At 37.8% G+C, this 13,892-nt stretch overlaps 1 protein-coding gene across 1 annotated transcript in view; it reads left to right on the forward strand.

Annotated features, from left to right (window-relative positions):
• Positions 1 to 13,892, forward strand: part of PAK5 (p21 (RAC1) activated kinase 5) — a 301,563-nt gene that overhangs the window by 245,750 nt on the left and 41,921 nt on the right. Inside the window, 1 exon segment of the mRNA NM_001260987.1 lies at positions 10,899 to 11,684. Within this exon segment, the coding sequence (NP_001247916.1) occupies positions 10,899 to 11,684 (786 nt within the window).

Here is a 13,892-nt window from a genome sequence, read left to right on the forward strand (position 1 = left end):
AACAACAGAAATTTAAATTTAGGACATGCAAAGGTAAATTTTTCTTGGCCAAATTTAAAATAAATATGCCTTATGCTATATTTAAAATAAATATGCCTCGTGCTCTATGAGAAAGCAATTAATAGTGGCCCTTAACATTGCATATTAGCAATATTTAAAGCATAATTTAATCAGTTGGTTGATTTGGGGAGGTAGTTGCAATTGATATGTAGACTACATGTTTTATTAGTTATTAAATTTTTAAATGTCAAAATCTTGAGTAAACGCAATGTAACATTTCCTTTGTTACAGAGAAAGAATTTTCAGGTTGCATTAAAGACTAATTATTTCAAAGACCAGTCAACTTATTTTTCCCCAATTCCCATGAATTCTGAGTTTTAAGCACCCTTTTTTAAAAAACTTTGTTTCTGGAAATAGTTTATATTCTGCCCCCCATAGAATATACTTACATTTCTTTCATTGTATCTCAGAGAGTCTGGAGCTTGTCCTCCTGAGCTTTGACTGTCCTTTCTACTCCTGGGAGTTAAAGTTGAGGATGCTGACAGGGTGTTGTGGTTTTCACATTCTATAGAGAGGCAGCATTTGTAACAGGTAGGTGTGAACCTTGCTTTCAGACCTTCCACCTGCCGGCTGAGTGACACTTGGAAAGTTCCTTGGCCTCTCGGAGCCTCACTTTCCTCCTTCTTATAAAGGGATAATAATGCCATACATTGGAGTCATATTATGATGATTATATATGGGAAAAATACTTCTAATCATCTTGGCACACGACAAGTGTTTAATCCGTGGTAGTGACTAGAAACTCTGTTAAACCAATTTATGGATTGGTGGCAGTCATTTTATTCATCAGCTCACAAATTATTTAAAGTTCAGATCATATGGAGATGTCCCCCCATTTGGGCATGAGGGAGGAAATGATGGATTCTTGTTTATGCCCACAACACCTACTGTTGCCTAAGATGACCTTACCACCCAGCAGGAACTTGGCCAGTCTGCTTCTCAGATTGCTGTTCCAGAAAAGCTCATTTGCGAACAGTGTTGGGTTGTTTATTTGGGTTGTTTATTCTAGTCAATTGACTTGGTCAACAAACTGCATTTCTTCAGGAGTGGAGAGAACTGTATTTCATGTCCTCCTCTGTCACAGAACTGCAGACAGTAAACCAAGTGATGCCTGTGGTGCCATATGATGCTCTCCCTCTAAGAAAGCACATTCAGCTTTTGGGGAGGCTTCTTTCTTTTTTTGGCACAGCCCATGAATCAAATACTAGAAGAGTTTTCCCTCCAAAGATGAGACCTGTATGTCTAGATCAGGGTGCAGCAAACTTTTTCTGTAAAGGACATGATAGTAAGTATTTTACACCTTGTAGGCCATATGGTCTCTCTTGCAACTCAACCCTACCATTGTGGTGCACAAATCTAGCCATACACTCACCATATGTAAATATTGACAAAAACAGGCAAAGGGCCATGAGCCACATAGCTTGCCAACTTCTGCTCTAGATCAATTCTGCTCAATGCAAATAAGATGCAAGCCACATATTTAATTTTACATTTCCTAGTAGCACATTAAAAACAATTCTTGGCTCATACCTATAATCCCAGCACCTCAAGAGGCTGTTGCATGAGATCACTTGAGGCCAGGAGTTTGAGACCACCCTGGGCAACATAATGAGACCTCCTCTGTACAATTTTTTTTAAATCAATCAGACATTTTGGTACATGCCTGTATTCCTAGCTACCCAGAATAACTTGAGCCCAGGAGTTTGAAGCTATAGTGAGCTGTGATTGCACCACTATACACCAGCTTGGATGACAGAGCAAGACCTTGTCTTCAAAAAAAATTTTTGTAATATATTAAAACATCTTGATTTTTAAAGATAAAATGTTTTTAAGTCTTAGAATAGAAAGAGACAGATGCCTTACCTTTATGAGTAACCTAAATTTGCTGAGACCAGCCTAGCCAACATGGTGAAACCCCATCTCTACTAAAAATACAAAACTAACTGGGCATGGTGATACATATCTGTAATCCCAGCTACTTGAGAGGCTGAGGCAGGAGAATCGCTTGAACCTGGGAGGTAGAGGTTGCAGTGAGCCAAGATCACACCATTGCATTCCATCCTGGGCAACAAAAGTGAAACTCCATCTCAAAACAAACAAACAAAACAAACAAACAAAAACCCAGAAATTGGCTTTTTGGATTCCATGTGATTAAGATTATTACATAATTTGTTAAAAAGGGATTTTCTGATTAGAATCCCTTACCACTACCTCCACTCTGAAATATGTTGCCTGAATTCTCTTATTTTCCAGTGATATGTGATTCTCAAATGTTCACCCAATTACCCCACCCACTGTTGTTACCAAATGAAAGATATATATAGAGAACTGAAAGAAAATAGATGAAATATCTATTGATAATATCAAATGAAAATATTTATTGAAAATATCTAATGATATTACAAAATCCAAACAAGAGTTACCATTTCTTCCTACAAGGATCTAAGTAGATCAAATCTGTTTGTTGTGATTATGTTCCCTGATGTTTCCAGCTACCTCCCTTAATAAAAACAAGGAAGCCGGTTCTTTACCAACAGGGTAAGAATTTAGATAGACAGTTTAAAAGTACATACATTCTGAGAGAATCTTGGTTTATACTTCAGTTGTGGAAATATTTAGCTTATTAACCTCCTGAGCTGTATTTACCCGAAAGACAAAATGAAACACATGTTTGAGGCACACAGAAGATATTGCTTTTGAAAAAGAGATGTGAGGTCCTATTAGGGCAAAGCTGTTAATTACACACTTCATTATTGTCAAGGTTAATACAGTCTGTGAGAGCAGAGGCACTTTTTCATCTCTTTTCGGGGAACAAGGGGAGACAGCTGTTTTCATGGACAGATCCATTATAGCTTATCACTAGCCAACAGCCTGCGGAAGGAGCACTGTGAAATATGGCCACTGTCACTGGGAGCCTGAACAGATGCTGAGCTGGTCCAGGGTACAGTGAAAGACAATGAGCACCATGGCTTCAAACTCAAATAGATTGGGTTGCATTGATTTTTAATGCCTGGAGGTTCCGTGGTATAAAATCCACCAATCCTCTTGCAGTTACTGTATTATTGATCTCTATAAAAATGCACAATTTTGCTTTAATAAACATCAGAGACAGATAATAATAACGAGTGGTTCTTCTGTTTGGAAGCCTGGTTAAACCGTGCTGGAAAATTCTGCATGTTTGAATTTTCATTATTACTGCTTTGCCACTTATGAGTCTATAAAGTGAAACCTGTATCAGCAAAACAAATACTGCCTTGGTTCTGATTTAACTGGTCTTCTTTTCTTTTACTTTTTTAGGTGGGGCAACAGTTTGTTTTTAACAAACATTTACATTTTGCAAGCCCCTGATTATTAACACCGAATTAATAGTTTTCATTGAAACAGAAGAGTGTGTGCTTTATTTAAAGTGTGATACATTTATACCATCAACAAACATTTTCAAATGTTAAATATGAAAATGAAATCCAAGAAAAGACTGTCTTAGGACATGCCTTAGTTTCTTTGCCCTTTTGTTTGTTTGGTTGGTTGGCTTTTAGATTTTGCTTTCATTTTTTTACTGTTGGTTGATTAAAATTTCTTCTTTCCAAATGTTTGTAACCACATCATATCTTTTGTAGTGTTCAGATTTTGTTCATCAATAACTCTAAGGCTTATAGCCTTATAGTAAGGGCATGAGGCTAAAAAACAGGTGTACCAAAATGTGAAATACATGAAAGTCATCGTTTTGGTTAAGCTGAAGAAATGTTTCATCTTCATAGGGAATGAGAAAATGAACACGCAATTCCCAATGTGTATATATAGTGTAAATATACTTAGTGCTATGTATGTATATATAGAACACAATACATATAGTACATTTAACACTATATTATATATAGTTAAGAAAATGCTTATTTAATACAATTATATATTTGTATGTATATACATATAATGCTGACTCTTCTTGTACAGAAAAGCATACTTCAGTCTAACTTTTTTATTATAAAGGTAACCCTGATTGTAGAAGATCTAGAAAATGCATTAACCTTATTGTATACACAGTGTAACCCTCAGACCAGCATCATCCTCATCACCTGAGAGCTTTTTGGAACTCTGGCATCCCAGGCCACACCTAGACCTACTGAATCAGAGTCTCCCTTTAACAAGATGCTTGGGTGATTTGTGTGCACTTTAAAGTTTGAGAAGCACTGGACTAAAATATAAATCACCATTAGCCTTCCCACCCTGAGATGACAGCAGCTATCAACATTTTACTATATTTCTATCAACTTTTCTTTTCTATACCTATCTTTCCATTTAAATCTTGAAAGTCTAACTTGGTTAACTTTTCTGACTCATACATTACATTTTTAAGAAAAATAACTATAGAATGTTGATTATTAATTTGAAAGTATTCCACTTTTTAGATCTCGGAAGGAGTATTTATGTAACAATTGTAATTAATTTGAGATACATCTGTTTAAATTCAAGAAATATGTATTTTGTATCTAAAGTTACTAATAGTACTTTAAAGTCTCCCACATCAATTATCCCTTTTTTCCCACCATATAAAGCTAGATTTGTTTCTTCTAGCTGTTGTTTGTAGCTTCCTTTCTTCTTCATTTATTATCAACCTAAATTTAAAAGTAAAATTTACCACCGCCGCTCCCCATCCCACCCTAGCCAATAGTTAAGTGACTAGCACTTAAAGTACTTTGTATATGTCAGGAATCATGCCAAGTTTTTTACACATATTACTGTGTTAAATAATCACATTAACCCTGTGAGGTAAGGATCTAGTCTCAATGATTTATGGATTAAGAGACAGTGGCTTAAAAAGATTAGATAACACTTAATATTACCTATCTCATAAGTGCTATAAGCCTAAGATACAAAATAATGATAATAAATACTACATTTTTAAGCAATGTTTCTTATAAATTGGTAGTCTTTATCGTTTCTTCTAAATAGCATTTAGCTCATAGCAGTATTAATATTTTCTCTGTATATGTGGTGACAAGTGCACAGATACAGCAGGTCCCCAGTTCTGAGGCCACACATTAATTTGTGTGATGAAATAGTGACCCTCTATTCTCCTATAGAAATGTTAATGAACACACTTGGGAGACAAAAATCCCTATGAAATTGTTATTTATTCCTTTTGTTTATTAATTTCCTAAATATAAGATATTTATAGCACAATTAGTGACAGAAAAAGCTCTATTTAATAGGCCTTCATTATGTTGTTCTTAGTGGTTTAAAAATATTTATAGATAGTATAGGCCTAGACACATAGATACTATAGTTCTCTTTTTTATCCATCTACAGATATTTTAGGATAAATAGATGCCTCTTTTTGACATGTAAATTTTATTATTTCAGTATTTCTCAAAAATGAACTATTAGTTTAAAGTCTACCCAATCAACTCATGAATGAAATTGGAAGGGTTTTAGTGTAAAAATAGGGAGATTTAAGGGACCCAGAACTTTCAAAGGAGGTATTCAATAATGCTCTTTTCTCAAAAGAATCACACAGGGAAGGTTTTTTTTCCTCCTAAATTATCTGTAGTGATAATTTACCTTGTAGTGAATTTCCAACACTAACAGTCTACCCCCCATCATAGCCAGTTGTTAATTTGTGAAGATGAACTAATAGGTTTTTTGGACATAAATTCCAAACAAATAATTGGGATACTAATTCGATATGAGCAGAGAGCCTTTCTTCTGTATTCACAATTGTCATCCCGACCCCAAAGATGGTAGCATCTTAAGGCATATAGATCACCTCTGAGCCTCAGTTGTCCAGTAAATGATGAGCTGGTGATTATCTCTTTTTTCCCTCCCTCTAGTTACATCTATTGCTTCCTCCTAGATGTGCTTCATAGTTCTATTCTTCCAGAAACTTTCCCTAGACTTTTAGCTTTTCTCTGGTCGTTTTTAAAATAATCTTCATGCTTTTCCTAGCCTTCATTGATGAATGTGTCAAAATTTTCTAAACTCATATCATATTTACACATTTCTGTCATTGAGGGCATTAGGATGTTTTAAAATTGTTCTGTAGCCCCTCCTTCCATCTGCATCTACAATTCCAGGGGGAAGGGGATCACTAAATACCATCAAGTGATAATATCTCTATTACCAATAAGAGAATGGGTAATGAAATAGAGAATGAAATTAAATCACATAGCAAGTGTGTACTGAAATTGAAATTGGAATCTAGAATTATCCATATTCCGTACATTCAACAACTAATTTCTGAGAGTGGAGTGCATGATAGAAATATGCACCGCAATGACCAATGGCCAATTTGCTGGGTCATGATGTCACACGCCAACATTGCATTGCTTACTGGTACTATTTTGTTTAGCTCAAAAGAGTCTAAAGCGTACCATAGAAAGAGACTTAGACTGGGGGAAAGAAGACTTGGGTTCAAATCCCAGGTTTGTTAAATATTGTTGGCAAAGTCAACTCCAGGTTTCAGGTTGTACTCAGTAAAAAGAAGAGGTGACCTAGACTCTTTCCGAAGTTCAGATGCTGGAAATGATTCCATAGTACCAGATTGAGTATTTTGTGTATTCAGAGATGGGAAGGCATGGGGGGCAGACAAGAAAAAATAATTGGAATATTGTTTAAGATGGATAGAATTTAAAGAAATAATATTTTTCTAGGATATAGAGTTAAAGGTAACATTGAATACGAAAAAATCTAATATAGTTAAGTATTGTTTATTAAGTTCAGAGAAAGTCTAGATAAGATAAGATTTTTGCTAAAGGACTACCTGAGTAGGTCCAGTGATTCAGAAGTCCCTTTAAGACCTTGGTGTCCCTCACACTCATTACCCATGTGGCACTTCTGTCAACACAAACGCCTGGGATTAAATATACCAGGAAGCTACTTTTGGAGGAACCATGAATTCCTGATAACATTTTGTTTGAGTAACCTGCCTTTTGTTCATAAAGAGAGAGAGTAGAAAATGTGCAAGAGAGTAATTTCTGTCCAAAAGGAAATACTTTTAGTTGATACACTGTGATATAAACAACCTGTTTCTGTTTTCTTTAAAAACAGTGCAAGACATTATTGAATAGGAAAGGAGGTCAGAGTTTAAATCCATAGAAGGTAGCAGAGCAGATGTCTAAGAGGGCTTGAAAGCCACCCTGAGAAAATAGAGAAGTGGTAAACAAGGCCAAGCGCGGCGGCTCATGCCTGTAATCCCAGCACTTTGGGAGGCCAAGGTGGGTGGATCATGAGGTCAGGAGTTTGAGACCAGTCTGACCAACACGGTGAAACCCTGTCTACTAAAAACACAAAAATTAGCCAGGCATGGTGGTGGGCACCTATAATCCCAGCTATTGGGGAGGCTGAGGCAGGAGAATTGCTTGAACCTGGGAGGTGGAGGTTGTAGTGAGCCAAGATCATACCACTGCACTCCAGCTTGGGTGACAGAGCAAGAGACTTTCTCAAAAAAAAAAAAAAAAAGTGGTAAACAAGGAAGATACAACTGAAATGAAATAGGAAGCTGTTGAAGTAGACTTGATATTTTTAAGGCTGAGTTGTAGCCGTTTCATCCTTTCCTCTGCCAAGACTGCTCATCTTTTCCTCTTCACAGTTATTGTTTCTCCCAAGTTAATCTGTGGGGTGAGCATGGAGGTTGTTCCTCTGAGGAAAGGTCCCAGGTTATATACATGATTCTTTCTTTCTCTAAGGGTGGCTCCAACAGAGCATCCCCTACTTTGGCAATCAATCCATCAGTTTATGCACCACCCTCAAAAATGACTACATTCCATATAATGAATTCCACACTGTGGAATAAAAAAGGAATAGGCAAAGAAAAGAAAGAAACTAGGCTACTAGTTTGTGAACATTGACTATATTATGCTCAGTGAAAGAAGTCAAACTGAAAGGCTCCAGACTGTATGATTCCATCCATATGATATTCTGGAATAGACAAAACAATAAGGACAGAAAACAGATCAGTGATATCAAGGGTTTGGGGAGAGGGTAATGTTTGACAGAGGAAACTCAGGAGATATTTTTGCAGCTGGTGGCACTAATTTACATGGCACTCTAACACTGAATGCACGATGCTTTGCACTTGTCTATACCCATAGAGCTTTGCAGCACAGAGAGTTAACTAATGTATGCAGTTTCAAAAAACAACAACAAAAAATAAACCAGAAGATCAGAGGATCCTGGGACAGAATGCAGAGTGTGACCAAAGAATCCAACAGCTACACATATATGACATAACCTCATTGAAGGGGGTGCAGGAAAGAAGACACTAACTTAAGGAATTTTGGAAACAGTGCTTTGAATGGAAACTCTAAGTGTAAAGTAATTTTAAAGAACTAGACGTAAACACTGTACTGGAGCTGACAAAGTTGTTTCTCATGGTAGAGTGGGTTAATCTGAAACTGCTGAACAGTTAGCACTGAATAAGCAAATGAATGGCAGATGGTTGGGTCCATGTTTTTTACTGTTACAGAGCGAAGTTACAGGTAAGTAACGAAATGGCTAGAATGAACTATGTGGTACTTGATCAGATTCAGAGACATTAATATGGATTTATGCTTAGGTTAATATAGATGCAGATGGACAGATATAATTATAGGTGTGTGAGTGTATTCATGAGTTAGTCTACAAACATATTATTTCGGAGCTCTGTTTGCTGAGGCCTGGCAGTGATACCCAGTAGCAATGAGTATTCCCGGAACCAAATCTTAATTTCTAATACTGTTGGGGTTCCTTGGAGAAATGCCTGATTTGGGGGGAAGGGCAGGGAAAATAAAAGATAAACCTGGAGCTTCTTGTAGTGACAGAAAGTCAGGAAGTGCTCGAAAAATAAAAGGAAGAGGGATTGTGAAAGGGACACAGCAGGCAGCCTGAGAGAACTCTCAGTGACAGAAGCTGGAACCACTTGAGCAGCAAGGCAAATAACATAGTTTTGGCTTATAACCCAAAGTATAAAATAAATAACCATGAGTCCATCCATCCTTATAGATAAATAGATAATTGAATAAGTAGGTAAATGGGAGCAAATAAGCAAGTCTGTGCAGAATAATTCCAACTACTTTATATAGATACCCCGCAACATACACACACACACCCCAGAAGACAGAGCTTAAATCCCTGCCCTTTGAGTAGAGGCTACACTTATTGACTTGTTCCCAAATAATACAATATATGGAAAGCTAGGGGAGGGGAGTGGGACTGTGTGTATAAGAAACCTGGCAAATACGACCTCACCCAGGTAGTCAGGGCTAACATCATCATTACTAAGTCATGTCGATGTTATGTACCCTGAACATCATGTGATGAAATGTGACTTTACTCTCTGGTCTTCCTCTTCAAACCAAATAACCTCTGTTTAAACATGGGAAAAACACAAGAAAACCCCAACTGAGGAACATTCTGCAAAATACCTGACCAGTACTCCTCAAAACTGTCAAGGTCATCAAAAAATAAGGAAAATCTGAGACACTGTCAGAGATCAGAGGAAACTCGGAAGACAACAAATAAATGTAACGAGATATCCTGGATAGAACTCTGGAACGCTAGAAGAAAATTAATGAAATCTATAGGAACATGGAGTTTCCTTAATAGCAATGCAAGATATTAACAGAAGGGGAAACTGGATGAGAAGTCTATGAGAACTCTGTATTCTCTTTGCAACTTCTCTGTTAATCTAAAACTATTCTAGAACAAAAAATGTATTTGAAAGAAAAGGGTATAGAACAAAAGCATTAGTCCAGGACTCTGAGAGAAAAAAAAATAAAGCCTCTGTTTCACCATGGATAGATTTATAAAACATCAGCTCCAGGAAAACTTTGACTTCCTCCTCCAGTTTGAAGTCTTCTATTGTACCATCCAAGATGGTTTTGAACTCCTTGCTAGTTGCTCAAAGGTATTTTTCTCCTAAAATCCTGGAAGTCTGAAGTCACAACACTTTGTTCTTTGTTCTTTTATCCACCCCCATCATATTTTCCTGCGAATCCTGTCATTGTCAAGGAACAGCTGACGGTTTTGTAAGTGGTTTGCGATGTCTTTCAGTTCCTGGTATTCTTGTGTTATTTAGGTTCATTAAAGGGAACAATTTGTCACTAAGATCCAGGTGCAACCATCATTACTAAGCCACCCAAAATTCAGCGATGATGTTACGCAGAAGTGTGGCCAGAGCAAACAAGCTGTATAGTATAAGTATATATACTTAATAAGAATATCACATTTCATCATAAATCACACAAATAATCTTCAGGCTGTTTCCTAATTACAGTTTCAAGAAGTGCCTTCCTCATCTATAAAATTTCATAACCTCAGTTATTATGTGTCTTCCATATAAGGGTAAAAAATGTACACCCATTTCTAGTTATGTTAATACTTGGGCGACAATGCCTTCTGGTTTTGAAAATCATCTGAATAATGAATGTAAAACAGTAATAAATATTATTTTTTATTACCAAACAGTTATAGAGTGTTAAATTGTAATTATCAGCTCATCTATAGATGGTTGGGGCTTATTATTTAGGTAGAAGAAGCAGGGGGAAGGGATTTGCCTGTAAACTGGTAAATGAAACAGTGAGAGCCTATGTAGTCTCGTACATGGCTTTTTGGTGGTTAATTGATGTCTCTATTGAGATAGGTAGGAAGAAAATTGCAATTTGAGATTATTGTCTACTATTTCATTTATTTCACCACTACAGTTAATCAACGATTTTTTCTTTGTCATTTTGTATTAAGTGTTCCTGGGGTCTTTTTCCTTCTGTAGTTTAATTTCCTTCTGGATGGAGTGGGGGTGGGATGCCGCCGTCAACTTAAAGTCATGAAATATTTTCCTCAAACAGTATTCCTTTTATTATCCCCAGACAATCGTTAGAGGAAACAAACCCTGCAAGGAAACCTCCATCAACGGCCTGCTAGAGGATTTTGACAACATCTCGGTGACTCGTTCCAACTCCCTAAGGAAAGAAAGCCCACCCACCCCAGATCAGGGAGCCTCCAGCCACGGTCCAGGCCACGCGGAAGAAAATGGCTTCATCACCTTCTCCCAGTATTCCAGCGAATCCGATACTACTGCTGACTACACCACCGAAAAGTACAGGGAGAAGAGTCTCTATGGAGACGATCTGGATCCGTATTATAGAGGCAGCCATGCAGCCAAACAAAATGGGCACGTAATGAAAATGAAGCACGGGGAGGCCTACTATTCTGAGATGAAGCCTTTGAAATCCGATTTCGCCAGATTTTCTGCTGATTATCACTCACATTTGGACTCACTGAGCAAACCAAGTGAATATAGTGACCTCAAGTGGGAGTATCAGAGAGCCTCGAGTAGCTCCCCTCTGGATTATTCATTCCAATTCACACCTTCTAGAACTGCAGGGACCAGCGGGTGCTCCAAGGAGAGCTTGGCATACAGTGAAAGTGAATGGGGACCCAGCCTGGATGACTATGACAGGAGGCCGAAGTCTTCGTACCTGAATCAGACGAGCCCCCAGCCCGCCATGCGGCAGAGGTCCAGGTCAGGCTCGGGGCTCCAGGAACCGATGATGCCATTTGGAGCAAGTGCATTTAAAACCCATCCCCAAGGACACTCCTACAACTCCTACACCTACCCTCGCTTGTCCGAGCCCACAATGTGCATTCCAAAGGTAACGTTTGCTACCTCCTTTCCCTGAAGTGTACAAAAACCTCCACAAGGGTGGTGCTGGGATGATCTTTTTATACGATCAGATTGCCAACTACTTGTTTGCCTTTTAAGGGAAAATTAATATCAAAACCCACCCTGTCTCCACTTTTGAGGCCCCAGGGCAGAAGATTTAGGATAAGGCATATATATTCATTAAAATCAAAACCTATCTTTTGGGCCCTCCTACCTGGTTTCTCATTAAAAGGCAAATAAACTTATTTATTTGAAAGATATTCTGATATATGAGTGATAAATATGATGTGACTGTATTTCACTAAGTTTCCTGTTAAGGAGTGGATCAGTCATATAAAATCATAGAGCATTAGATCAAGTCATACAGTGGTTCCTATATCCTGGCAAAGTTTGCATGGACCTGCCAGAAAGGAAAGAAACTCAGGATGACATGGTAATTTTTAAATAAAGCTAATTTTATTCAACTCAGGGGATGGTCCTTCATATTAAGAGTGTGTACTTTTTACTATATTTGATTTGAAATATTGGTTTTTGTAAGAAATTTGGGGGTGACAGATGGTTGCTGGACCGCTGGAGCGTTTTTGTCTCCTTTTTACTTTGTTTTGTTGTAATTCCTCTTTTAAATTTTGTTTAAATGTTAGCAGATCCAAGTGTGCTTTCAAATTTGACTGGTCCATGATATCCTAAAGTTTGGAAATCACTGCCAGAGAAGTTACTGAAACTAAATCACAGACAAAGGTCTATGGGTCCAAAGGTCTGAAGTCTTGGAAACTTCCTTTGAGAATGTGCAAGTGATTTATTTTTCCCTGTCATTTAGAAATGTTTTTGCTACCTTACCTGTCCAGCAAAAGTGAACATGGAGCATTGGGTGTGGATTGTGGATTACATAGAGGTCTTGAAGCAGGTGAGAGGGACGTGCCTTCTCACAGGGCAGTCATGTACCTTATTTATACCAAACTCTCGACAGTTTGGTGAGCAGCACAGAAAACTCTGCAAGCCAAGCCTGCCTGCATTCACCTGCTTTATTGATTATAGATAGTCGATATTTTTCCTTTGCTTCTTATTTCTCATTAACCTCATCCGAGATGTTGAGGAGAAGTCATTTAAGTGTATTGTTGGAGCTACTTCAGCCATTCTTTAGAAGAAACAAAAAAGCTACCATCTTAGTTCCCAAGATATAGAATGAAAAACAAATTTTGATAAATAAAGGCCTGAGATATGTTCCCCATTTCTTGTGCATATCACTTGTGCATTTCTGTGAGTGATATGGAATAAATAAGTTAACATGTTCGATAGCTGAATTGAGTTACATCCTCAGGCTTTGAACATTGGTGGTTATTTTTTATCTAAGATTTTGTGTGTGTGTGGCTTACTTGCATGTTAAGCTTACTTGCTTACTTGTGTGTTAGGGAGTTGTTTGGGGTCATAGTCACAGAGAAAACATTGCCCAGATGATGCTGCTTTTTGGCCCTGGAGGCTTATTTGGCTCCTCCTGGATGTTGGAAATGAATATTGGGTGGGCTACACCTGTCCATAGTCCAAATAGTTTTAGAGGTCAAGAGTTTTAGAGCTCTTAATTTGGAGTTTCAGTCTTCTCTCTTTTTAAATTTTTTTTTTTAAAGGATGAACTGGTATCCCTGAGTCCACATTTTCACATAGCATGGGCTTTTGAGATTTAATGTCACTGCCAGCAATCCCCGCGCACTCATTTCCTAGAAGGGGAAACTGAGGCCCAGAGAGCCACATGACACACTTACAGTTTCACAGTTAGTTGTTTGCAAAACAAGGACAATAACTCAAGTCTGGTGTTTCTCTCTGCTCAATATTTTCCTATTACTTGGATATATGTTATTTCGGGGATTCAACTGCATTTGCCAAGAAAATCTGTGAGAAGTCCCAGTGGCCACCAGAACTTTAAGTGATAGAAGAAGGAGGGTGAGAGGGGTGATTCACTTTAATACCCTGCAGGTTCCCTCTATCCTGCAGACTTCCAAGTATAAGACAAGGCAGACCTGCCCTGAAATCTGGCTCTGCCAGCCCAAAAACAATGCAATGCACAAACTATTACGGCTCACCAAAAAGAACAACAACAACAACAACAACAACAAAAACCGCATATTCACTCATGGGAACTTCTACCAAGGGTGTTCAGCCCTTATAATCAGAAATACAAAGAAGCAAGCTGCTGCTCCATGTT

Source organism: Macaca mulatta, chromosome 10 (genome assembly GCF_049350105.2).
Source record: "Macaca mulatta isolate MMU2019108-1 chromosome 10, T2T-MMU8v2.0, whole genome shotgun sequence".
Lineage (NCBI taxonomy): Eukaryota > Metazoa > Chordata > Mammalia > Primates > Cercopithecidae > Macaca > Macaca mulatta.